The sequence below is a fragment of the Diabrotica undecimpunctata genome, chromosome 8, assembly GCF_040954645.1.
Source record: "Diabrotica undecimpunctata isolate CICGRU chromosome 8, icDiaUnde3, whole genome shotgun sequence".
NCBI classification, from domain to species: domain Eukaryota; kingdom Metazoa; phylum Arthropoda; class Insecta; order Coleoptera; family Chrysomelidae; genus Diabrotica; species Diabrotica undecimpunctata.
In genome coordinates this window covers 54,959,338-54,985,998 of record NC_092810.1, presented here as the reverse complement: position 1 = coordinate 54,985,998, position 26,661 = coordinate 54,959,338, and the positions used below count along the sequence as shown (strand labels likewise).

The following is a 26,661-nucleotide window of genomic DNA, read 5'->3' as shown; positions in this document are numbered from 1 at the left end:
GTTATTCTATATTATGCTTTTGAATGAATACATTTAATTACCATTCAGTGATATCAATTAAGCTGAGAGGAAATATTAAATTAAAAATGACAGATAAACTATCCTAAAATTGTTATTAACCGCAGGTTCACACACAAAATGACATGTATCACTTCCAGTCCGTAAATCGTTCTCAAAATCCAAAAAAATAAAAAAATTGAATTCGTTTAGTTGCTTAGTTAAAAAAAATAAGTAGATTTGTATATTCTGCAAGTTAGCACTGCAGTTCGACATAGCATTGACAGTCAATAGTCCGATATCTATTAAACATAGTCCTAATCTGGTTAATCTCTAGAATGCCAATACTATGGGTGAAGTTGATCAGTTTCCTGACACTGCGACCTGTCAGGTATTTTCTGTATATCGTACGTCCATGTTTAGTCTAATAAATCTAGGCTTCTAAGAAAGCCTCTTACCCGTTTAGGGGAGATATTTCTTGCCTGGTATAGTTCTAAAAAGATCTGTTAGATGAATTACAGACAATATGTTTGGCCGTTTCCTCTGTATTTTCGGAGAATCTATGAGTTACTCTCTTACTCTGTGGACTTTGCCCCTTTTATACGCCGTCACAGAACCAAAGTGAGGTTGAACGAGCTGCGACCCTTATACGTCCTTTCCCCATTAAGGGCGTAGGATTGAGGCACGTACCTACTATTGGAGATGTAAGAGAGGGAGAGGAGAACTCCTCGGCGGCCACCTGTCTACGTGCGAGGTCTAGTTCCTCTACCTGCGTTTCCTTCACATACAGAAAACCAGAAAAACTTTGTCAGAAATCAGATAGATTTTATACTTTAAACAGCAGATATAAAAACTCTATAACCTGAGTTATAACTTATCCTGGTGCAGATGTTAACTCGACCACAATCCGTTAGTTGCTGTTGTGAAAATAGAATTAAAAAGAATTAAACTCAGAAGATAAGAATCAAAAATTAATATAAGAATGCTAAAAAACGCTGAAATAAAAAGGAATTGAAAAATAATGTGAATGTTAATATGCAAAAAACACTAACTGACAACAAAAAAATTATGGATATAAATAAAAAGTGGAATAATATAAAAAACATACTAATGAAAACAGCTCAAGAAAGTTTGACACAACATAGGTCAAAGGCTAAAAAACAATGGATGACAGAAGAAATACTACTACAGATGGAAGAAAGAAGGAACTATAAAGGAAAACTACAAAATTAAAATTATTTTGTGAAAACATTGATTTTTGACCCTTTTTTTAATGGTTTTTGAGAATTGTGCAATAGCAATTATGTTTTCAATTTGCAATCAATTTTGTCTTGTAAGAAATTTAATTGCAAAACTTTTTTGACAAAATTTTTCTAAAATGCATAGCTGTCGACATATAGCAACGAAATGGAGAAAAATGAAGTTTTCAATTTTTTGTTCACAAACTGTTTAATAAAAAATTTAGCCCACCTTTTGAAGTGTCTCCGTAGTAAAATTATAATTTCTGATAATATTTTGAAGCCTTTAAAGGAAAAAGATCATATACGATTTACCTATTACATGAGAATGTTTTAGAACTGAGACCGCCTGGGCCCTGATTCTATTTCATTTTGATGTCGAAATTTAAAAGCGACTACGCCATGACAGTCGCAATCGCTAGCGATTTTCATTCATTTCGATTGTAGTTAAAACTGGGGATATTTACTTTATCATTTTGACACTGCTGAAAATTTGGGTTGGCCCTCTTGTTTATTGGCTGCACGCTGCACCAGAGAACTTGTGTTCGTAGTTTTCTGGCTGCACTACGCTTGTTGAATGTTTGTTTTGTTAACGTTACCGTGAACGTCTTTTTTTTTTCTTGTTTGAGTTGTTAAATCATAAATAGTGGCCATTCTCAATTATATTTTAAATTGAAAGAAAAGATGGCAAGGAAAGAAAAAAGGCGATGTGGTAGATCCTTAAGTTATAACCACTAAGGTTAATATAACCACTAAGATTTGACTTAGTGGTTATATTCTAATATATTTTTAAATTTACTGCAGCTTAGTAATACTTACCCTAACCATTTTGGACATCCTAGAGGCATAAACACCCTCCTCCAAATATGTTTCTAATACCCTTATCAAATAATTTGCAGCTTGTTTATTAAGACGGAATTACTGCCTAAACTGAGCATCACTTGGCGAAAAAGGATTTTGGGTATCCCGTAACATTCTTCTTATCCTTCGTTGTGAACGTCGGATATCTATCCTCTCTAATTCCTCCAAAACCAGCAAATGTCCGTAAAATGCAGCCATATTTTAATACTTTTAATACATAATACTTTTTGCCTCAGTTTTCCTTGCAAGAATCAAAACACAACACCGCCTACCTAAACTGAACCTAAGTTCACTTCTCCCAGTCCAGCCAGTCATGTCAGATTAATTTCGACTCGAAATGAAATTTCAACCACTTTCTTGAAGTTGAAATTAATTTCGATAAATCGAAAATTAGTGACGTCGTTTGGTTAGTTCAGCTGAAATCCACAAGGCTGGCAAAGTCGCATTTCGACGTCGCCATATTAATTTCGTCATGTTTTAAGTCGAAATCTCAATTAGAATCAGGCCCCTGGTCTAACAGTATTTTCTAAAATTATAGTAACATTGTTAAAATACCGCCACGAGTAATTTGTAGAACACACAGTTGTTAAAAACTAATACTAGTATCAGATGTCTTACTTGCAATCTTGTCAAGAATCATTATATTTAATGTTTACCAAATATATCTAATCATATAAAAGTATATAATTCCCTTGAAGAAACGAACTTTTTGTCGCATTCTTATTTGACTTTTTTAGCAGCAATTCAATGTTTCCTTATAATTACTTACCTTGGAGAAGACCTTCTTAAACTTGTACGCAACCATGTATTTCGATTAATACCATTAACAGTCCTTAATTCATTTCCCCTGAAACAGAAAAACGAAACGATCATTATACTTTCGAAACATAACGAGTCCTTTCATAACATACAACTTTAAACATGTTGTTAAGTTGAAATACACTTTGTTTGCGGTAACTTACTATGCCGTAAGAAGCTAAATATATAAATGTTTGTGAACGTTCCCGTTGAACGTATGGCGAATACAAAGACAAGAATATCAACATTTGAAATAAATTTCTTGATCAAATTAATTGGGGTTGAAATTTTATACTTTATTATTTTTTCTCTTAAAAGAGATATATGAGTACGAATCACTCGAGACAAATGATGGAACGACAAATCTTGTGATTTTGATAAAAGTTGGTGGTACAACTTATATAATGAAGTAGGCGAAGACTATAAAAAAACGTACCTTATGAAGTTATTTCAGTCAGAGTACATGCTTCCATTACAGAATATAATGCTGAAAACATAACAGCGTAATAAACGTATTCTTATGGGTATTCTTAACACTCTGGTAGTTAATGCATTTTACATATGCTTAAATGATATTTTGGCTTATTTTTCCTTGGCCCGTCTGATCCAAGAGATCTCCGTTATGCTTATTGTGTTTGCTGCTCATAGTTGTTTCCTACACCCAGTCTAGAATTTTTGTACCCGGTCGAAGTTCTTATAGGTCTTTTGCTTGATGTGTCCTAAATATACCAGGGTCTCCTGTTGGCTGCCTATTTAGTTTTTGTCTTTTGTAATCCAGCGCCTCACAATCGTATAATACATGTTTTACAGTTTATGGTCCCTTATCGCAGAGTCTGCAGTTAAGGTCTCCATTTTAAATACCTATTTTATTCAAAAATTACTGGTGCATGCTCGGCCAACATTCCTGTTACTGTTCTCAGTTTGTTCCTAGTTTTGGCATCCTCTCCCAATATCGCTCATGACTTTCTCGGACCCAGTCCTCGGATAAGAAGGCTAGGAGTGCATTCAACAACATGGACAAACTCTTTAAAAGCTACAACCTTAATCTGGAGATAAAGTAAGGCTCCTACGATGTTATATCTTCTCGATATTATACTACGGAGTTGAATCCTGGACACTCACTGAAGCGATGGAGAAAAAACGTAAAGCCTTCGAGATATGGCTATGTACAGGGTGTTTCAAAAAAAGGTAACCCCGTCTCTAGGGTAGGTAACCTCTAGAGGTATACCTATTAGAACCGTATCATTACTACCAACATCAATTATTACTTCATAATTTTCAAATCAAAATATTCCGAAAACGGTACACAGTATCGAGTTTTACCAAGAGTACCTTTTTCATGTAAAGTTGAATGATGTTTAAGTTTACTTGAAATTTTGATTAATAATTATACTCTTAAAAAAGTTATATTACCTAATACTTAGTACGATCCGTGTAACTAGCGCCCTCTATGAAAATCAGATATAAAAACAAATTCATGGGATGTATCAGCTTCCAAAACATATTCGTATAAAATTTCATTACAATGTTGCCAGTAGTTTCGGCAAAATCGCAAAAAATGCGTAAAATTTTTTTTCTTCAACGCCCTGTATCTTGAAAACAAATGGCGTTACAAAAATTTTTTACTAAGCAAACCCCAATTATTTTTCAGTTTTTTACCTACCCTAGAGACGGGGTTACCTTTTTTTGAAACACCCTGTAGAAGAATCCTAAGGATATCATGGACGGACGATAATGGAACGGAAAAATGGATAATGGATGATATGGAAGATAACAAACGATACTGTACTTTGTACTACGAAGAATGGGGAAGGAAAGAGAAGTGATGTATACGATTAAAAGGAGAAAGTTAGAATATCTCGGAAACATAATTAGAAACGACACTAAATACAAATTACTGAAAATAATCCTTCCAGGCAAAGTATTCGGAAAGCGAGGAATTGGGAGAAGAAGAATATCATGGTTAAAAAAACCTGAGGAAATGGTTCTCCACAACAACAACTAATCTATTAAAAGCATCAGTTAATAAAATAATTATAGCCAGAATGATCGCCAATATTCGAAACGAATAGGCACCAAAAGAAGAAGAAGTCCTCGGATCTTGTTTTTGCATGCTCTATTCTGATTTTGATTTCCTAAAATAAGTCCCACTTTTCATTCACCCAACAACCTAAATATTTGTATAATTATTGTACTCTCTCCAATGTTTCTACATATATCCCGATGAGAATTAAGTTGTTGGCTAGATTTTTGTTTTTCTCACAAAACTCATAATGAAAATGTCTGTAATTCATATTGATCCGTTACTAACACAACTGTGCCATTAGCATATTTTAAAGTTGTTGATGATCTGTCTTTTAGCAGATAACATGTATTAATCAAAATAACAATTAACTTTTCATATAGAACAGTATCAAATGCTTTCTCGTAATCTACAAAGCAGACATATATATTTACATTTGTCCCTACATCTCTGTATAAGAACCTGTAAGATAAATAACGCTTCCTTTGTACCGCAATCACTTTTAAGCACAAACTGATATTTGACAATATTTTCTTTTCACTTGGTATATATTCGGGAGTAGTTGCTCTGGATTCTGGGAGGACTAATTATTGTCTTGTACTCTTTGCAATACTTGGTATCAGCCTTCTTAAGCTTAATAGGAATAAGGTAGGTGCGTCTTCTTCAATCGTTTCAAAACCTTTAACTCTAGCTCATCTGGTTCTGGCCCTGTTGCATTTTTAATACTTGCTACGGCACGGCTACAAGTTTTCCTTAGGTTCCTACAAGTTGCTTGTGTGAGGTACCCTTGTTATCTCAAAAGATTTTCAATGTTTTCCTTTATTTATTGTTCTTCTGTGCTATTAAGAATTTGCTGTTATTAATTCATAAGAATGTTATTCCTGCTCTTTTTATATTTAACGTGTCTGCCTTATTTGCTTATACATATTTAACAAGTTGTGCACTGTCTACATACTCTGCATTGCCCCGTTAACCATTCTTCCTTCGATTATCTGTTCTTAGACCTGACTTCTTTTTGTACCTCTTTGTACCTGGTGAGATTTTTACTTTTCTATAGTCTAAGAACGTTAGTTTTAATTCGTAAATGATTATTCAGCCTTTATGTGCGGTATTATCTCGTTTTAACTTACTTTCACTAACCTCCACAACGGACTTTTTGAACTATGGACGAATCTTCACTACTTTTTTTATTTTTTATTTTGTGAATGCTATCCAATTTTGAATTGAATTCTATCTGTCGTTCTGTTCTTACTGTTGGGTCAGAGAGCTTTGTTGTACATGTAGTGGATTATCTAAATCTATATTTTCACGGTCATAGCCATTTAGAAAATCCACAAGCTTTATCTTCAGTGTTTTGTCACTTGTCACCATTTGTTACATTGGTCAATCAAATTACAGGAGTTTTGCTTGCTTACTATACAATTAATGGACGTCTGCAATGTTTAGTAATTTTTTTGAGCGGCAATCCCAGTGTTCTTTATCTCAGCCTCCGAGTTAACGCTCAGCGTTCTAAGGCGTTTATTAATTCAATGGTAATATTAGATGTTTCTAGTATTTCCACATCTTATTCAGAGGCACGCAGTCGTATGATTTTCTTAATATCAACAAATAGAAAATGCAGTTCTTCGTTTTATCAAGGAATATAGATGCTCAGAAGGCTACTCCTTAACAAAAAAGTGTTCTTCGATTCAGACGGTATTGGAATGTTAACAAACAATGTTTGTAACCTGGTCGATGGATTTCAACAGTGATCAATAGATAAAAATAACTCATCTCACCATAATGTGTGGTCTATATAATGGACCAAAGAAAAAAACATACATTTTGATCCTTTATACTGTGGCCACTAAATATTGAAAAAAAATTAAGTATTTGAAATGACCTCAAACGATATTAATTTACATAGCAGAATGTTAAAAAATGTCAGAAATAATTCTGGGAGTGTCAATTTATCAGATTGCACTTTTTTGAAATATTGAAAGGCACTCAAGTAGTGCCCGTCTAAGATTGTGAATCTGAGCTCAAAAGTACACCACACAGGTCAAACTGGGTGGGTAGGTTCTCATCTCCAACACGGCGGGTCACAATATTTAATATGGAACGTCCTACGGGTATATAGAATCATAGGTTAGGCGTAAATAAAGTATAACCAAATAAACACCCGTGAATCAACTGAGAATATAAAATAGGGGCTGTAGTTATGTCATTAACTGCAGATTTCTTTACTGAACATGACACACACTCATGCATAAACAAACGAGCACATACACATCCAAACAGAAAATACACATACCCACATGTATGTACATCTACACCATGCTCAAACAGTCAATCAACAGACATCCACACGATAACTGACTCAGTATAAGATGAGATTGGTTCTACAACTAATGCGCTCCTCAATACTGAACTATAACACCAAGCTATGGTATACTTAGTACAGGGGGAAAAGTTTAGCTTAAGCTGGTAGAAGATTATTGCATTGCCAAGATATGAACGCACTACCATGCCTGACAGCATTTTGCGAGAATAAAATGAACATGAGACAAAAGAGATGGCATAAAATAACAAACAGAAACGAGTGAGTTCTCTGAACCCACAAATAAAAATGTTAAGGCAACAAGTAGACAGCTTCCGCAGGACTTACTGATGATATGGGAAGGTTCGGTGTGGCCTTGATATAAGAGCTCTGGGTACACCAGGGACACATAAAAGGTTTATCGGGTGTTGGCGGAGAAAGAGATAGCAGGTATAAATTGTATAATAGCCAAAGGCATTTGTGTACAGTACGCAAATTAGCTGCAGTACGACAGTTGTAGAAAATACGGCTTCCAGAGAAAAAAACTGTCACTGAAGAACTTCAAAATAGTACCTTGAATTTCTATAAATAAAAAAGGGATGTGGCACTCCAGGAGTGACAGAGGAGAGAAAACATAGCTTTCTTATCGTCTAAGCATAGGGCAATGGTTTTTACTTTAATTTAATTCAATTCGATTATTTTAATTTAATTCAGTTTTAGTTTATTTTATTAAGAAACACGCATGGGACTGCGTTTGCTACTCCACGTAGTGTTTGGTTGCGCGATCTGTCGTTACAATGCGTTTCTTTTGTTTTTATCTTTTCACACCCCTGCGCGATCCGTGATAATGATTTCTCTTGCTCTTGCCTCATTATAAATATAGCGTCGGTGCATGATCTTCCCGACCCTGAATTGTAAAAATAATAAGCATAATTTAAGAAAAATTAACTCGTATAGATTTGATTTTCAAATCAAAATTAATTTTTTTGTAAAATTTATTTAAGAGAAAAGTGAAGTTTCGCAAAGGAAATATTTATTTTAAATTGTTTAAACAAATTACCGGATTAAATAAACAAGTTACAAATTAACTAAAAATGCATTTTTATAATCTATACAACGAGATACTCCAATTAAAAAAACTTCAATTTTCGTTGAATAGAACAGGAGATATTGAGACTTTGATACATTTGAAGTTATGAATTCAGTTTTTGAAATAGTAAAATAGCTTTGGTTTTAAACCCTTCATCTTTGGCACATCATGGACCGCTCATTTTTAAAGGAATAGTTTTGAAATGCGTTTGACAGAACTTGTACTTTTAACCTTTCATATGGATTTTTTGAAATTTCTTACTGTTTATAAACAAAGCACCGGCGAATTATTTTTAAAAGGACCAAGTTGGGTTTTAAGTGTCGTAGGACAAGGTATTTTTTTAAACTCGTGCAAAAGTACCAAGATTTTTAATAGAAAAAAAAAAATTAACTTCCCAGATGTTGACGCGTCTGAGTTATATTAAATGTTTATAAGCTTAAAATCGCGGTACTTTTGCAAACCTATTTTACAATATTTAACATAAACTTTTTAATCGTTACATTAGATTAGTTTGTGATATTGTCCCCAATCGCACACAAAATTTAAAAAATTTCAAAAATGTTTGTAAAAAAATAAAATTGTTTCACTTTTCCTTATCATTTACCGGTCTCTATCTTTAGTATTTAAAATGAAATAGCGATCTTACATTGTTTATATATATATATATATATATATATATATATATATATATATATATATATATATATATATATATATATATATATATATATATATTGTTTATAAGTAAAAAATGGCTTAATCTTTTGCGTATTTTGTTTATTACATACCTACTATTATCACCAAATTTATCAAAAGTAGTTTTAAAATACCTATATCAAAGAGTGTCACGAAAAAGGCTTTTACATCGCTAATTTTTCTTATCTATCACTACGTTGTATATTTTCTCTTATAAAATGCCACACATTTTTGGATGATGTTAAAAATATATAATTGTTGCCACCCACGGGAGACTATTTTTATATATTTACGTTTAATAATTTTGAAAAATACCTTCTCGTAACGGAAATGATATGTGCATCATTATTTATTCATATCTCGTTTGTTTTTTACAACGAGAATAAAAATAAAAACATGATTTGCAAATAATCATTAAATATATAAGTAACTGTTTATGTTATAAATTTCTAGCATTTATCAAATGTAAATGGTCAAATATAGAAAACGAATAAATATACTTCATGATTTTACGAGCCCTAACAACTAAATGTTGGACAAACAAAAATTTATTGAAAACGTTCATCTTCACAACCTTACTTATTGAATTAAAGAACGAGATCAACAATACATTATTAAACTCATCATTCGTAATAAAATGGCTTGGTTTCTATAAACTTTGAATGGCAGCGTTGGCGATAAAATAAATGAAAATATTGCATAATATCGTGAAAACTAAATGTTCGGAAATATTCAGAAATGTTCGGAATTATCTAGTTACCGTTTATAGAATAAATAATTTTGACATTAACTTATCATAAGTAGTAAGTTTCTTAACAGCTAGTTGTAAAAAAAAACTCTAACGAAAACCTTTGATAAAATATTTATTCAAAAATGGCTAGAGGAAGTGCGACACATATCTACTATATTTGGTCAATTGGTAATTAAAAAATATTTTCAGGGTAAAAAAATACGAAAAATCGCTGAAGAATTAGATCTGGTTAAGTCTATAGTAGCGGACGTACCTAAGCCTTATCGTGGGAGTGGAAGTCTCCAACCTAAACATTATTTCCCTGGTTTATGATATTGGTGATCTGATTGGAAAATCGATTATCTACCTAACTACAAAAAAAAAACAGTCTTGGATACTTTATTTTAAATATAATCGCATTTATAAACAAACCGTACAGAATTTGCACGGTATCTTGTCTAAGAAGATAATTTTCTTGTTACTGTAAAATAATAGTAATTGTTTACGTATTATACAAGTTTTATGGTGTATTTACGCACTCCGTACTTCCTGTCTATACCACATTAAAATTAAATTTAAAACCAGTGAATCTCCCAAGTTATTTGAATAATTCATTTACGATTTTTTCAACATTGCTCTTAATACACTCATGGATAGAAATATCGAATATTTTGGAATTTTCCAATTTTTTTGTAGTCACTATTATTTCAAAATAATTTTAGATTACTGATAATACTCATATAGTAGGCTGATGTACTTAATTGGTTTGAACTATTTTAATGTTTATTTTGACGTTTATTCAGTGGTTAGTGTCATTCGTACATTTTATCATAAAAATCCTTCTTCATGTAAAGGAAAAATCATACTAATTCGGCTATTTTTAGTTTAATTTATTTAGTTTAATTAAATATTGTTTTGATTTAACTAAGTTTAAAACAAGTATCCCACCAATTTGACACTGCGATGAAGTCCAAGTAGCACATAATATTGTAATTTTGTACAAGAAAGGATATGCACAGAAAGGTATCGCACGACGTCTCAGCAGAACTGAATCTATAGTTTCGAATACTCTAAAAAGGTACCGCGAAACAGGAAATTTTATACGAAGGCCTGGTGAAGGACGCCCAAGGTGCACAACCGCAATTGATGACCGTTTTTTGGTTCTTGATTCTACACGAAATCGTTCATTGACATCGATGCATCTCAGAAATGAGCTATTAAATATTAGACAAGTTAATGTGAGTTCATAAACAGTTAGACGAAAATCAAAAGAAGCAAACTTAAAGCCCAGACGCCCCGCCAAAGTTCCACGTCTTCTCTAAAATCATAAAGCTCGTCGTTTGGAATTTGCAAGAACACATATTTAATAGAATATCGACAACTGGAAAAACGTTCTTTTTACTGATGAGACCAGAATCCTATTATGGAAGCCAAATGGTCAAAACTACGTCTACAGAAGAGTTGGAGAACGATTCGCCAGCTGCAGTCTCGCTAAGACCGTTAGTTTTGGAGTTGATGTCATAATTCTTTGGGAAGGTATTAGTTGGGAGGTACGTACCGCACTTGTGGAAGTGATTGGACCGATGACTGGTGATTCTTACGTTTAAAACATCCTGCAAGATCATGTTTTGTCATATGTTGGTTACATTGGATATAAAAGATACACGTTAATGCACGATAATGCTCGACCACATGTCGCTGCCATAGTGAGTAATTATCTTGATGAGGTCCAAATTCGATGATTGGATTGGCCACCGTTTAGCCCGGATTTAAATCCAATAGAGCACATGTGGGATCACCTAAAACGCAGCATACGACAAAAAAAATCCCGTTCCAAATACGATAGAGCAGCTTAGGCTTGCTGCACAGGATGAATGGAATGCAATTTCACAAGGATATGTCCAAAATTTACTTGCAAGCATGCTGAGAAAGATGTAAGCAGTAATAAGAGCTAGAGGGGTGAATACTCGTTACTGATCATGCACTTCTTTCAGTTAAAACGGCTTGTTTAAGAAATTTAAATTATCATTTAAGTTTAGAGTAAAATAACCTTATTTACCTAATATTAAACATTTATTGTTTTCACAATTTTCTCCGCATAAAAACTTAAAATTGTTAAGTAAACATTGTTAAAATAAACTCTATTTTACAATAAATGACTTGATTGACCAGAATTTATTTTGAAAAAACAAAAATTTGAAAATTCCAAAATATTCGATATTTTTGTCCATGAGTGTATTTGTTAAAACAGAAAAACTTTATTATAAATACTAGACATATTAAAGAAATAAATAGCTCACAAAACCTGGAAAACGAAGTATACGTTGCTGGAATGCATAATAAACCAATTGGATACAGAACACAAATGGCTACACTAAGAAAATTGACACTACCACACGGTAAAGTTTGGGAAACTTCATTTTGAGTCTGATTGCCTGGTATGTATTGGCTAGTGGGAACAGTTACAGTAGTTATTGCTTATAGTCATAGAGTGATCTCCCTCTTTACTTGCGCGTCTCAAAATGATATTTCTACTGTGGATTACGCTAGACCTGACACTATAAGCTCGCAGAATTTTTTTAATCCCATATGTATATTATAAAAAATCTTATAAAGTTCCTAATATAAACACTTAAATAATTGTGTTTAGAATTTCGAACGAGAAAGCATAATCTAAATGTTTATTTACACAGCCAAATTTCCTCGGATTAAAGCAATAGCAATTGCTATCGTTTTTCAATTCGTTTTTCTCTATTTCGCCCATAGTAATTTTTACACAATAATCAAGTTTTCAATCAATATAGGCCAGAGAATGCCGCAGATCTTTTTACACGCTAAATAAATAACTCCGAGTCTGAGGTCCCCCGCAAAGATCGCAAGGCAGAAAGTTAGTAACGCGGAGGAAAAATATTTTAAGTAACTTTTAAGTGAGGGGGAGGCCAGCCCAGAGAGGCGTTTTGCGTTTTACTCCGGCGATATATCCTGAAAACCAAAATGTCTATGTAGTGAAATTTTTAAATAAAAGTATGCAGTAGACATAAAGAAGAAATAAAAAATAAATAAATAATAAATATTTGAAGTATGGTTGGAACTTATAGTTGTGGTGAAAGCATAATTCGCTGTAAGTTTTTTATCCTTTTTATGTTCTGCCACAGCAAATTTAATTTTAGCTGAACATTTTCTATGGAGATAAATGCAAGAAAAATTTGTTATTATTTTTGTTTTCAACATATCATGTACCCAGTGCCAGTGAAGTGTTTAAAATCTTCGATGTTTTTGGGATGGGGTATATTCCATTGTTTTTTGTATATTTACAATGGGAATCAAAGAATAAACATTGTTTTTTATTATTACACTTTTGTATGTAGATTGTATTAAGAGATAACCATTTCTGATAAAGGAAGCGAACACTACAGTGATAACTATTGGACAGCAGTATGAAACAAAGACATTAACATTAATTTTATTTAAAAAAGAAATCTGTCCCTTTTTGATTCTCCAACACTGACTCATATTTTTCATACCTGTTAGGTATATAGTCCATGGGTTTGTCTTGTTATTTATATGTGAACAGAGTGGACTCTTTGAAAAATAATATTTAAAACTACATTTTAAGAGGAGTAGTATTTTAAGTGATTTAAGTTTGACCACTTTACCTGCTGTTTGCAGAGTACTGAATATTTACATTTGTAATGAGCTGCTGCTTGCAAAAAAATTAAATATAATAGAAATCGAGAAATCGCCCATAGAAGTTGCGGAAAGAAAGTATTTAGGTCACAAAATAAGATTAACTTGAGACAACCAGAGATGTCAGCTACTCGGATGAGTAAGTTTAGGTTGGGATGCATTTGGAAAAATGAGGGACGTGTTTAAAAAAATGTCCTATTCTATTTAAAAAGAAAAGCTTTCAACTAGTGTGTTCTAGCAGTCTTCTCATTTGGAGCAGAATCCATAAATCTCACAAGAACATTGGCCGAAAAATTGAGAAGGCCACAACGTAAAATAGAGATATCAATGCTTGATGTAAGCTTGAGAAATATACTAAGAAACGAGGAGGTTGTAAACGAATTAAAGAGGAAGACATTATCAAACATGTTACAAGGCAAATATGGAGATGTTGCCAGAATGAAAGATGACAGGCGGTCAAAAAAATGTCTTGTGTGTAAACGATGGGCAGACAAGCGAAGACGGGAAAGACTCCCAACACGACGGACTGACGACAACAAAAATAATTCCGATCAATTGGAAATAGATGGAAATATCTAGAGGTATATGTTCAACAATATACGAATCAGGGCTGATTGATGATCATGTAATCTATAAGCCATTGATATCCCTAAACTTCTCCAGGACTACGACTGTGTATTGTCGTAGAATAGATAGACAAACAGGAAATAATGTTTGGCGAAGAAACTATTTACACAAGATTGAACAAGAGAAATGGTGGCATACAAGAATGCAAACCAATTCTTTCAGCCAAAGATCAGGACATAAAATAAACTCGAAGAAAATTTTAAGTGGTCAAACCAAATGAGTATTACTAGTTATGTTGTTTTAATTAAAACTAGCGGACCAACTCGACATCGAGTTTTTTAAATGAAATTTTTATTTTGCGAGAAAAATTAAGAGATCAATACAAACAATATAAGCAAGAATATACATAACATTCATCAATAATAATGCAAGTAAAAAAAAAGTGATTATGGAAGTCGACCTCAAAACCGGAATGCAATTTTTAGTTCATCAAATGTCGACATGGATATCATTTAGCAGTTAATTTTGCATGCTGATCACGAATCCGTTGTCAGATTTGCTCTATCTTGACGTTTTATGCGCGTTTCGGGTCACTTCCGGTGTCGGATCGCAACCGGAAGTACATATTTAGATGTGTCTCGACGAGACCTTTCGATCCATATATACATTGTGGGGTCTAAAACTTAAAGTAAATTTTAACTTCCGGTCATCTCAAAACCGGAAGTGAATTTTTGTACCAAAAGTATATCTTGACAATCTCATACGTAATACTAATAATATTCCGAAAAAATATTTTAATTATCTAATATGGTTTTTGAGTAAAGTGGTGGACAAGAAAAGGGCTTAGCGTTTTAGTATATAAGATTTCATTATTTTTATCGCCGAATAATAATATTCAATTTACTTATGAATTATGAATATTTTATTACTGAAATAAAAACATTGTTTTGCAAAAATACCCATTGTACGGCATATTTTTACATAAATACACGTTCTTGATAAAAACTTTTTTCTAGAAAAAAATATTCTATTGTCTAATTTTATTGTACGTGGACTATCTGTTTCTTTAATAGATTTATTAAATGACTAATTTCGGATAATTGGGGCGGTTCGTTAGAACCTATTAAGAAGATTCAATTTGTTACAGAAATTTTATTATTAAGTAATTAATGACTTGATTATGTGATTAGACATATTCTGCTGAATAATACTACATTATACAGAAGCACGAGATTGATATAACAATATATTCTATGTATATGAGATAGGTTTATAGAGTAGCAAGATTTCACAGAATATCAGTGTTAGATGTGGTGCATCTGGAGCAAATTTTATATAAAATTAATATCAATCAAACAATGACATAGTTCTTTTACCATGAAGGGAATCGAGACAAAGTGGATCCAATATTTTTTAATATATACCAGGAGCCTAGTCTAAACGAAAAGACAAATCCCCAAGTCGAAGGCCGAGTCTCAATAGATCGCAACGTGAAAACTGCTATACCAGGTACGTAAGTCGTCTACAAACGATCAACGGAATCAAGATAATATCAGCGGAAATAAGGGCTGAGCGATCTACGATTGCTTAGTAAAGTCACATTGATTAAAACCTTTTAACTCTCGGAACTACAAGAGAACAATAGTTGCCACTTATACTTCGACTAGAAAATATACGGCCTTAGAGGCGTTCAGGGATAATTCCACGGATAGTAGCTTCGTAACACATTACCCGCTCGAGTTAGAGCATCAAATGTCAGAATCTGCGATTCCTCTCGGGCTGAGCAAGATTACTATTGCAACGACGAGTCAACAGTAGGGTAAAACTAACCTGTCTCACAACTATCTAAACCTTAATCACGTTCCTCAGCGCTTAGCCGCCGCAAGCAAAGTGGTTGAATCAGGCTGGAGTTAAGTTCTTCTTCTTCTTCTTCTTTTTATATAGATATGACTGTCTGTTTCTCAATGTACCTTCAGTAAGTTGTCGTTCCATCGTTTTCGTGGTCTTCCTACTGATCGTCTTCCTATTTGGTAACCGTCTCTTGCCGTCTTTACTACTCTATTTGTTGTCATTCGGCTTATATGATCGTTCTATTCTAGTCTTCTATTTCTTACCCAGTTCTTGATGTTCTCCACCTTGCATCTACGTCGTATATCTATACTTCTAGCTCTGTCCCATAAGTGTTTTCATCTCTGCTGTTTCTAACATCCTTTTTGTCCTCTCTGTGGCAGGTCTTGTTTCTGCCGCGTATGTCATTATTGGTCTGATTTCTGTTTTGTAAATTCTGCCTTTCGTTTCTTTCTCGATATTTTTATTTCTCCATATTGTTTCATTCAGGCAGCCTGCGGCTATGTTTGCTCTATTCACTTGATCTTCCACTTCCGTTTCGAGCTTTTCGTAGCTAGATAATGTGATGCCTAGATATTTAAACTCCATCACTTGTTCTATTATCTGACCTTCCAGCTATAATTTACATCTTAGTAAATTTGCTGTTGTAACCATGCATTTTGTCTTTTTTGGGGAAATTAACATGTTCAATTTTGTGGCGGTTATATTAAATTGGTGCAGCATACGATGTAAATCGTCTTCACTTTGACAGAGTAGTATTGTGTCGTCTGCATGGCAGATTATTTTAAGTTGTTTTTCTAACATTTGGTACCCTTTTTTAGTTCTTACTTTTTTTATTTCCTCCATAATCAGGTTGAACAATAGAGTACTCAGGGAATCTCCCTGTCGTATCCCATTGCCAGCTTCAATACGATCGGTTAGTTCTTCTTCTACACTTACTTTTATTGTGTTGTTTTGGTAGATATTTTCGATCGTTTTGATTATTCCTAGAGGTATTTCTCTTGCGTACAGTAAGTGGATAACGTCTTTTAATTTGACCCGGTTAAATGCCCTTTTAAGGTCCACGAAATATAGATATGCCGGTTTGTTGTATTCTAATGATTTCTCTTGCACTTGCCTCATTATAAAGATACCGTCGCTGCATGATCTTCCCGACCCAAAACCTTGTTGTTCGTCTGCTAGTGTTATAATTTCATTCAGTTTATTTGTTATCACTTTGGTTGTTAATTTGAGTGTTGTGTTTAATAAATTAATTCCTCTGTAATTTTCCGGGTCCGATTTGTCTCCCTTTTTGAAGAGAGGTATTAGGATGCTTGATCCCCTTTTTTGAGGAATTCTGTTTTGTTTTATTATTTTTTGGATTAGTTTTAATAAATAATTGTTTGGTCAGATCTGATACTCCGTACTTTAGGAATTCGTTCGGTATTCTGTCCTCTCCTGGTGATTTTCTATTTTTTAATTTCCTTAATGTTGGTGGTTCATTATCGTCATCTTTAGCAAATAGGGATCGAAAGTAGTCTACCCATGTTTCCTTCTGAATGTTTCGTTTTTATGAGTTCGTTCATCTCTTTTCTTTGTCCTCTAATCATTCTCCATATTTCTTTCTGTGTTCTGTAGAAGTCGTGTTCCATCTGTTTTGAGAAGCTCTCCCAGTGTTCCCTTTTTATTTGTCTAACTAAAGTATTCGTTTCATTTCTGATTCGTTTATAGTGGTTGTATGCCTGTAGTGTTTATTGTGGTTCTGTATTGTAAAAAGGCTTTCTTCTTTTCTTCACATTTTGTGAACATTCCAACATCAGAAATTATTTTTGTTCAATTGAGAGTTCAATTTCTAACTTAAGTACCAATGTACAGGATGATATTAGAACTAAATGTTGTAACATTTTGACCAATTTTAAAAACAAAAACAAATACCCTTTTTAAAACAAAACACTACAAAAGAAAATTAAAAAGACAAAAGCTTTTTTAAATGAGAACCCCAATTTAGTTGTTCTGAAACCTGACAAAACTAACAAGACTGTTATTATGGAGTCCGATGACTATGACAGTAAAATGGATTCTTTATTGAATGACAATACAACATACCGTGAAATGAAAAATGACCCTACGAATATTTTCCAAAAAAGAAAAAACGAATTAGTCGGTAGATGGGAAAAAATGTGCTATATCTCACCAAACACTGCTAATTCCCTCAAGATACATAATGCTGTAACTCCAAAAATATACGGTCTGCCCAAAACACATAAAGAGGGTATGCCTCTTCGACCTATTGTCTCATGCATTCAGTATTTTTGAAAACTTTTTAAAATATTTGAAGAATGTGGTATCTTTATACACCAATATTCCAATAGCTTTAGCGAAAGACATTATTAAAAAAAAGTGACAGTGTAAATTTGATTTTGAAAAGTGAACATAACAGGAAGAAGAGGGAGCTCCTAGAGTCTATACAAATCAAAAAGAATAATAATGCAATAAATGATAAAAAAGATGTCAAAAATTTAAACAAGATATATTTTAATTTAATTTAAAAACACACAAAAAGATAATCTCAGAACGCCTATGATGTTAAAATAACTGATTGTTTAAATGATAAACCAACATCAATAAACAATATATTAAATTTTAAAATACATTTTACATGTAGTGACTTAGTGGGTCTGTCCTATGCTTTTATTATTATTTTAATTGTGACGTTTAATGTACTTGTTACAACGAACTTTTAAATGCTTAGTAAGTCAAAAGTTTCTCTTTTAAACCTTATAATATGTCTTTGATACGATGTTTTTTAGTCAATATTATTTCTCGAAAAAGGCATGGATGTCCTGCCGAAACGTGGAAAAACGTAAATAAAAATGTCTTAGTGTCATGACAATCTTTTTTATGAACCTAAGCCCAAGAAAATCTATATATATATATATATATATATATATATATATATATATATATATATATATATATATATATATATATATATATATATATATATATATATATATATATATATATAATGGGTAACAAAGGTGTTAAAATGGAGAACACGTGATGAACACAAAGGAACGAACATAACAGCTATATTCAGTAAGACATGTTCAAACAACTATAATAGAAGACAAAGCTAATTGGTATTGGGTCTTAAGGTATTGGGAAACCAGAAATTATAAAGAGATAATTTTTTTATGGAGGCTGCAAGTGCGCCCTATGTATTACGTATGGTAGATATGAATGTACGAATAAAAAAGAACAATCGTCAATTGGATAAACAGCTGGAAATAGTAGAGACCGAGAGTTTTACAAATGCTTGTATTCAAAAGATTTATTAAACGTTGCGAAACAAATATCACAACGCATCCAAAAAAAGACCAACAACAAATACTTTTAGACCTCTATCGAAATATTACTCAAAATAACTGCTGGGCCGTTTATTTGGTCATGAATTACAATAATTCTACCATCACAAATGACATCTTTCCAAAAATATAGTAAACTGAAAATAATATTTTAATGCAATTTACTATTTTTATTAGGAGTAAGTCATAATTATAGTTTAAAATCAGTTTATTTCACGTTTCGATTTCCACTTTGGAAGAATCAGGGAATAAAAAGAAAATAGGAAACCAAGATAGAGATGGTAAACGCAGTCCATTGAACATCGAAGAAATAGCAGACTAGAAAGAACAAATGAAAGACCGAAATGACTGAAAAAACTAAACAAGAACTTGTAAGCCAATAGTTCGATGGCATGTAGTTATATATGATGTATGTGCAAATAATTCAATTCTAAAATAAGTAACAGAGTTTTAATTGAACATATTCAAACATAGGAGACGAGAAATAAAAAAATCGACGTAGGAAAATATAATAAGTCAAATTGAATTAGAATGCAATACAAAAATTATGAAACATTATTAAAGTAACAGTTTATTAGTCTGTTTGGATAGATATTGCTCACAGATTTTTAAATAAGCAAGAATAGCTGAATAGCCAAGCATGTTGGCGGATTTTCCATTGTTAGTGGTTTGGTGAGAACTTGATTCGGCCCATACTCGAGTACTTATATGTAATATCTTAAGTGGATCTGCGAATGAATAATCGCCTTGCCAAATTAATCTGGGAGGAGGTCCCGATAGGAACGAGCCCTTAGGACGCCCATAAATGCGGTGGAGAGATAACATATGGTTAGTTTTAAGAACAATGGGGCTTACCCACCTACCCAACACTGACAACCGTGTGAGATGGAAGCAAGTTATGCAGTCAGTCGGGACTCACCTTCGGTTGTAGTGCTATGAGAGGAAGGCAAAGAATTAATGGAAACGGTCGATGGATGAGTAGTGCGCTCACATTTTGATTCTGCTTGAGTGTCCAAAATTAAACACAGACAGAATAGCTTATGGACACAAGTGATCTCAAAATTATAATGACTATTGACATCATTTAAAAAGTATTAATATACCTTGATGTTTTTATGGCAATTGTAATATTTGTGTGTGTGCTGATTATTAATAACTATGGGTGGCTGATGTTGAATAATTATTTAGATAAATAGAAAAACATAAATCTTTGGTTAACTTTTCTAATAAAAAACCAGAAGCATAAACATATGAAAGAAAAAGTTAATATGGGTCATTAACGGTTGCATGCTGAATTAAATACATATATAAATATGTATAAAAAAAATTACATCATATTTATGGTCGAATTCCTACCTGATACAATATTTTTATGTAATGTGGTCACTTATTTACCGAAAAAATGTCTTCTTTAACACGGTAATTTTGACGACCATTCCTAATTCTTTAATTACACCCACTTTTTGTTGCATTAGAAACGACTTACTTGGGAATACAATTACAAAACGACAACAAGTACTTCTGACTCACTACTAAAACAACATGGTTTCACTGAATTTCGGTTATGAAAGTCAATTTATTCACATAGATTATTAGGTAACTATTATTATTCAACATTTAATTGACACGATACTACAGCGAACGCGAATTGAAAACCAGTGCAGACACACTGTTTCCGTTGACACTGAGCTCAAGTAGAACTTATAAGGTTTCTATAGAGAATCCTGCAATTTTGACGTCAGGCATATTCGAATAAAAATATTTTTTATACAGCGTGGACGATTATAATAAGTACTTAAATATAAATTGCTTCTACACTTTTTTCAAACTTTTAAGTAAAATAATAAAATTTATTTTATTTTTCGAAAATTTCAATGTAAGCAATACAATAAAAATATGAACTACTGCAGCTAATAATCGAAGGCAAATATAGTCGAGTTGGCAAAAAACATCTCGGATAAAAAATTTACGTCATTGATATAGAATTTCACCAGATATCACTATCCCGAACAGCAACAGAACAAGCAATTAGTCGACAATATTCTAAGAGGACAAGAGGACAGGACATACAACTAGCGAAAACAATTTATATTTTTTATATTCTACTTTATTAAATTAAGAATATTTAAGTTTAATTTAAGTATGCATTAATAAACCAAGACCTGTAGCTATGTTGGTTTTATAAGTATTGCATTCAATCAATGGTTTCAGCTATCGCATTTGATTACGTTATCTATGTTGGTGGTTACAGACAGGTTTTTTCTATTATTTCAAAATAACAAACCACAGGAAGATATTTAAAACGATTAAAATCTGATTGGTTTTAAATTAATTGTAGTGGTAATTAATACCAATTTTGCGCAGCAAGATGAATCGCTGTGAAACTTTTTGCATTCGATTAGGTAAGTGTCGGGAAAGTTTGTGAACAAAATTGATGGTGGTAAAATGGAAATTGCATTTTGCGCATAAGGAAAATGCATTTCCAAAGTACATAAAAAATGAAAAAATTCGAGGTGGCTCAATATGAATATGATAACGACGATGGTCCTCGAGCTACCTGGTGCTTCAGGATGGACCTCGTCTTCTGTAGTATCTTAATTTAATTATAAATTAATCGACAGTCATTACTCGGGGGTTTTCGAAGTCACTGAACACAAATATGATAAGGACTATAGTCCTCGAGCTACCTAGTGCCCAGGGTGGACCTCGCTCGTGGAGTTTTATGATATTATTATTCTTAATCAGTCGAAAGTCAGTACTCGGGTGGTTTTTGAGGTCACTGAGTACTAACACTATGACGGCGATGGTTCTCCAGCTACCTGGTGGAGGGTTGACCTCGTCTTTAAAGTTTTATGTTATTTTCATTCAAAATCAGTCAAAAGTCATTACTAGGGGGAGTTTGGGGTTTTTGAACATGAATATTATGACGGCGATGGTTTCTGGTCAAGGTTTCTGGTGCCCAGGATGACCTAGCTTCCTGGAGTTTCATGTTAATTTCATTCTACATCAGTCGACAATCATTATAAGGGGTTTTCGAGGCCGCTGAATACGAATATTTCGTTGATAAATGACCGCAGAATACTTCATGCAACTTTATATAAAACTTCAAAAAATTATCCAAAACATTATTTTTTAAATTTGGCGCTTTTAAGCAGTTGGTAGCACTGGTGAAGTGCAAGGTGATATATATTATAATTTCCCCTGTAGCAGCTCCATTTCTCTCACATCTCAGTACACAGATCACCTTGTAATATTTTTTTTATAATTAGATTAGTAACTAATTATTATATATTACTTTAAGATTAATTTTAAAAACCTTTTGCAACTACCGCAGCTACGCTAATGGGCGTATCCAAAAATCTCCCTTTTGCACCTCGGCGAAACGAATGATAGGTGCCAATATAGTCTTTTAAGAGAAGGTAACGGTACTTTAGAATTTGTATCTTTATAGACCTAATTCTTCGATATCTTTCAGCTTTTTTATTTCTTAAAAGTAGTACCGAAACATGCAGATTACTTGTAAATTGTAAACTAAGTGCGGGTTGGTCCTTATTTTATTTTTTGGTAAAAACGATTTTTATAATTTTATCTCTGTAATTCTGCAACTTTATTGTAAATAAATTTAGTATTAAAATCGTAGACTAATTTTAGAATTCCTTTTTATTCCTTTTTATTTCGATATACTCTGTACGAGTACTAGAAACCAATTTGCTAAGAATTTTGCTTAGTTGAGGAGATATTATGTTGTGGAATGCAATTTTTAGATTCCCCATGTCTCTCATAAAATCTTTATCAACGTCTGTTTTGCCTTGCAATTCTTAGAAGAATTGAGTTAGCCATGTTAGAGTTGCTTCATAAGACAGAAAAGATTTATTTCACGTTCAGAGCGATTGCGAAAGCCGTTCTGATGAGGCCTATTGGGCCGAAATACGTATAAGCGGATGCGCAAGCGCCCTGTAAGTGAAATCAAATCTTAACTGTCTTTTTCCTTTTTAATTTAGTATTATTTTGTACTTGCTATAAATTAATGGTGATTCAGTTATTGAATATATTTTGTTTTGTTTAGCTACTGCATTTTATTTATCTACTCCTAATAAGTTTCCTGATAATAGAGTATCTCTGAATACTTGCTAGTAAAAATATTTAACTATCACGATATCTTCGATCAGGAGAGAGATCAGGCTGTATATATTTGTAGGTAAGTAGGTGGACGAATTCCACCGAACATATTATTTTTTATTTGTTTATGTAGTGGGCTGACCACCTTTATTTAAGAATTAACTGTTAATATCTTTTCTTCTATTTGGCCCCAGAACCTAATTATCTCTCCTTATCTCTTTTCGTTTTTAAGGTTTCTTAATTTTCTCCTTACCCCAAACCCCAAAAAGTTAAGTGGCGCCCTTTTCCTTATCTTCTCTTATCTTTGGTCGTTTTACCTATCCCTCTTGTTATCTATTTCTCTGTCTTTTCTAATCCATCTTATCTTGTCTTATCTTCATTATTTCTTCTGTTGGATCCATTCCCGGTTCCAAAAGCTAGTTTCGAACCCCCGACTCGCTCTCTATCAACCATCTAGCTGCCGTTCGCAGTGTCTCTATTAATGAACTTTCTAGCACCATCCAGAAAAGGTTTCCGAGGTTACAACCTTCAAGTTACATAGTTAAAGTGCATTTTTCTCCTCGCTCTTTTTCAAATTATTATGAAAATTACTGTTTTTTTATATAGAAATGATGATGTAGAAGGAATGTTGGTTTACAATTTGGCACGTAAAATTGTGCTAGGTAAAAATTGCACGAATATAGAGAACTATGAAGAAAATTAATTATCTGGTACAGAAGAAGATGAGGAAGAAATACATTTGAAATAACATACAGATGTTAAAACACTTCACCATTGTTTTAGGTATATAAAAAATAAACATATAGTTAAAACTTATACTTTTATTAAATTATATGTTGACTCTAGGTCGATGTCAATGGATAAATTTAATACTTGAGACCAACTGTGGTCTGTGTCGTCTTAACTGACAAGAACCACGTGTTAAAAACCGAGCAGAGAGACATGTAGCTCTTCAAGTATTAAATTTATCCATTGTCATCGACCTAGAGTCAACATATAATTTAAGTTTGGAAAGATGTAAACCCATATATGGATGTCATAGCCACAAATTTCATTGTTAGCTTCAAGTACATAAGGCACTGAAGATGATCTGATTAGATCGAAAACATTATGCTGCTACTGTAGAAATTTTGACGACACTTGTAAAAGTTTTAACTATATGTTTATTTTTTATATACCTAAATACAATGGTGAATTGTTTTAACTTCTGTATGTTTTTTTAAACGATGGTATACAGCCAACTACTGGGATTTTCCCATAAATTTTTTTAAATACATTTGAATTATACGATTATTTGTTAATCATCTTTTTTTACTTAGTAAAAAATTTTTGTATCTATATTCAAGAAATCATATTTTAACTCTTGTTTGATACTACACTTTCATAAAAATCTTAAATCATCATCAGTTAGCGCTACAGTCCTTCGTGAGCCCTGGCCTGCCTTAAAACATTTTTCCCAGTCGAATGTCTGTCTTCTCCATCCCCTTACTCCAATCTCCCTTAAATCGGCCCGATACCTGAGTTTACATCTTTATTCTTCCAACCGGCCTACTTAGCATTTTGATGGTTTTTACGATATCTGTTTCGCCAAAAAGTCGTTAACTCCGCCATATATGGTCTTCAATACTTTCCTTTCAAAGATTCGTAGTAGCTCTTCATCTCGGGTCGTCATTGCCCATGTTTCCATTGCCGTAGGTGAGCACTGGAGGTATTATTGTTTTATAAAGTTTGCACTGTGTTTGTATTGACATATTTTCCATTCTTAGTTGCGGACCTAGGCCAAAATAACAGCGGTTAGCCACGCATATTAATTTTCTTATTTATTTGGATGTGTTGTTTTCGCAGTCAACCAGTGACCCCAATTGGCAGAACTATTCCACTGTTTCTATAGTTTCGTGTTGCACCTCTTAAGTTTTTGTTGCATTCTTGATATAGCCGGCATATAATTATTTTTGTCGAAGTTAATCAGAAGTCCGATGTTTTCTGCGAGTTTTTAATGGGGTGTGAAAGCTTCAACTGCTTTATTTCAGGGTCTTCCAATGATCACGATATCATTAGCATATGCCATTATTTCTATACTACGGGTATATATCGTACCCGTTAAGTTTATTCCCAAACTGTCTTGTACAGCGTGCATGATAGCACATCTCCCTGGCGCAGTTGTCTGTTAGTTGTAAATGGTTCTAAAAGATCCCCTTGTACTCGCCCTTTACATATAACTTTTCCATTGTCATTTAAATTAATTCTACCAATCCTTTTGGTATTCCAAATTCGAGCATAGCCGAATATAATTGGAGTCATCAACAGTATGGTACGCTGCCTTAAAATCTACGTAATGGCATTATATGTCGTACTCCGTCGTTTTTTCTAATATTTGTCTGATGTGATATGTGATCAATGGTAGATCTGTTTTTCAAAAAGCCTCTTCGGTATGATCCTATTATATTGTCAGTATACTGTGATAATCGTTCGTTAAGTATCAGGGACAAAAAATTTTATGCTGTAATAAGAAGGAAAATCGCTCGAAAGTTAGAACAGTCAAGCACGTTTCCTTTTTTGTGTATAGGGCATATAATTCCAGTATTCCAATCTTCTGGTGAAGATTGGAACACATCTTGCCATTCTTACGTTCTTGCCATGCCTGTTATTAATAGTTTGTGAAAGAGGGTTACAAAGATTTTATCGCCACATTTAAATATTTCTGCAGATGGGTTATCTGGTCCGGGAGACTTGTTTCTGGTTAGAGACTGAATTGCTTTATTCATTTCTTCCAAAATTGGTAACGTTGGTAGCTCAGTTTCCTCCTATTCTAGTTCTAGTTCTCAAATAACAAATTAGAAAAAAACTTCAGGAGACGAGGTCCTCCTGGGTATCAGATACCTTGGCGATCATTGCCGTCGTAATAATCATGTGCAGCAACTCCAAAAACACTTGTGTAATGACTTTTGACTTATTTCGAATAAAAATAACATAAAACTCCAAGTTCACACTGGGCTACAGGTAGCTTAAGGATAATTGCTGTCTTCATATTCGTGTTTATCGACCTCAAAAACCCCTGAGTAATGACTTTTGACTAATTTACTAATAAAAATAAACATAAAACTTTAGAAGATGAGATTCACCCTGGACACCAGGTGGCTCGGGTATAAATTACATAAAAACCCAGGAGATGAGGTCCACCCTGGGCACCAGGTAGCTTGATGACAATAGTCGATCGTCGTTATCATATTCGTGTTCAGCGACCTTGCAAACCCTCGAGTATCAAAATTACATTCCTATCGATATTGTATTAGTTGCAAATTTTTCATTTTCTATGCACTTTGGAAAGGTATTTTTCTCATGCAAAAAATGTAATTTTCAT

The 26,661-nt window shown here is 33.1% G+C and overlaps 1 protein-coding gene across 6 annotated transcripts in view; it reads right to left on the bottom strand.

Annotated features, from left to right (window-relative positions):
• Positions 1-26,661, bottom strand: part of nuf (rab11 family-interacting protein nuf) — a 173,945-nt gene that overhangs the window by 87,359 nt on the left and 59,925 nt on the right. For all 6 annotated transcript variants that reach the window (XM_072540292.1, XM_072540293.1, XM_072540294.1 and 3 more), the window contains one exon: positions 2,866-2,943. In XM_072540292.1, the coding sequence (XP_072396393.1) occupies positions 2,866-2,943 (78 nt within the window). The remainder of the gene's footprint in view (positions 1-2,865; positions 2,944-26,661) is intronic.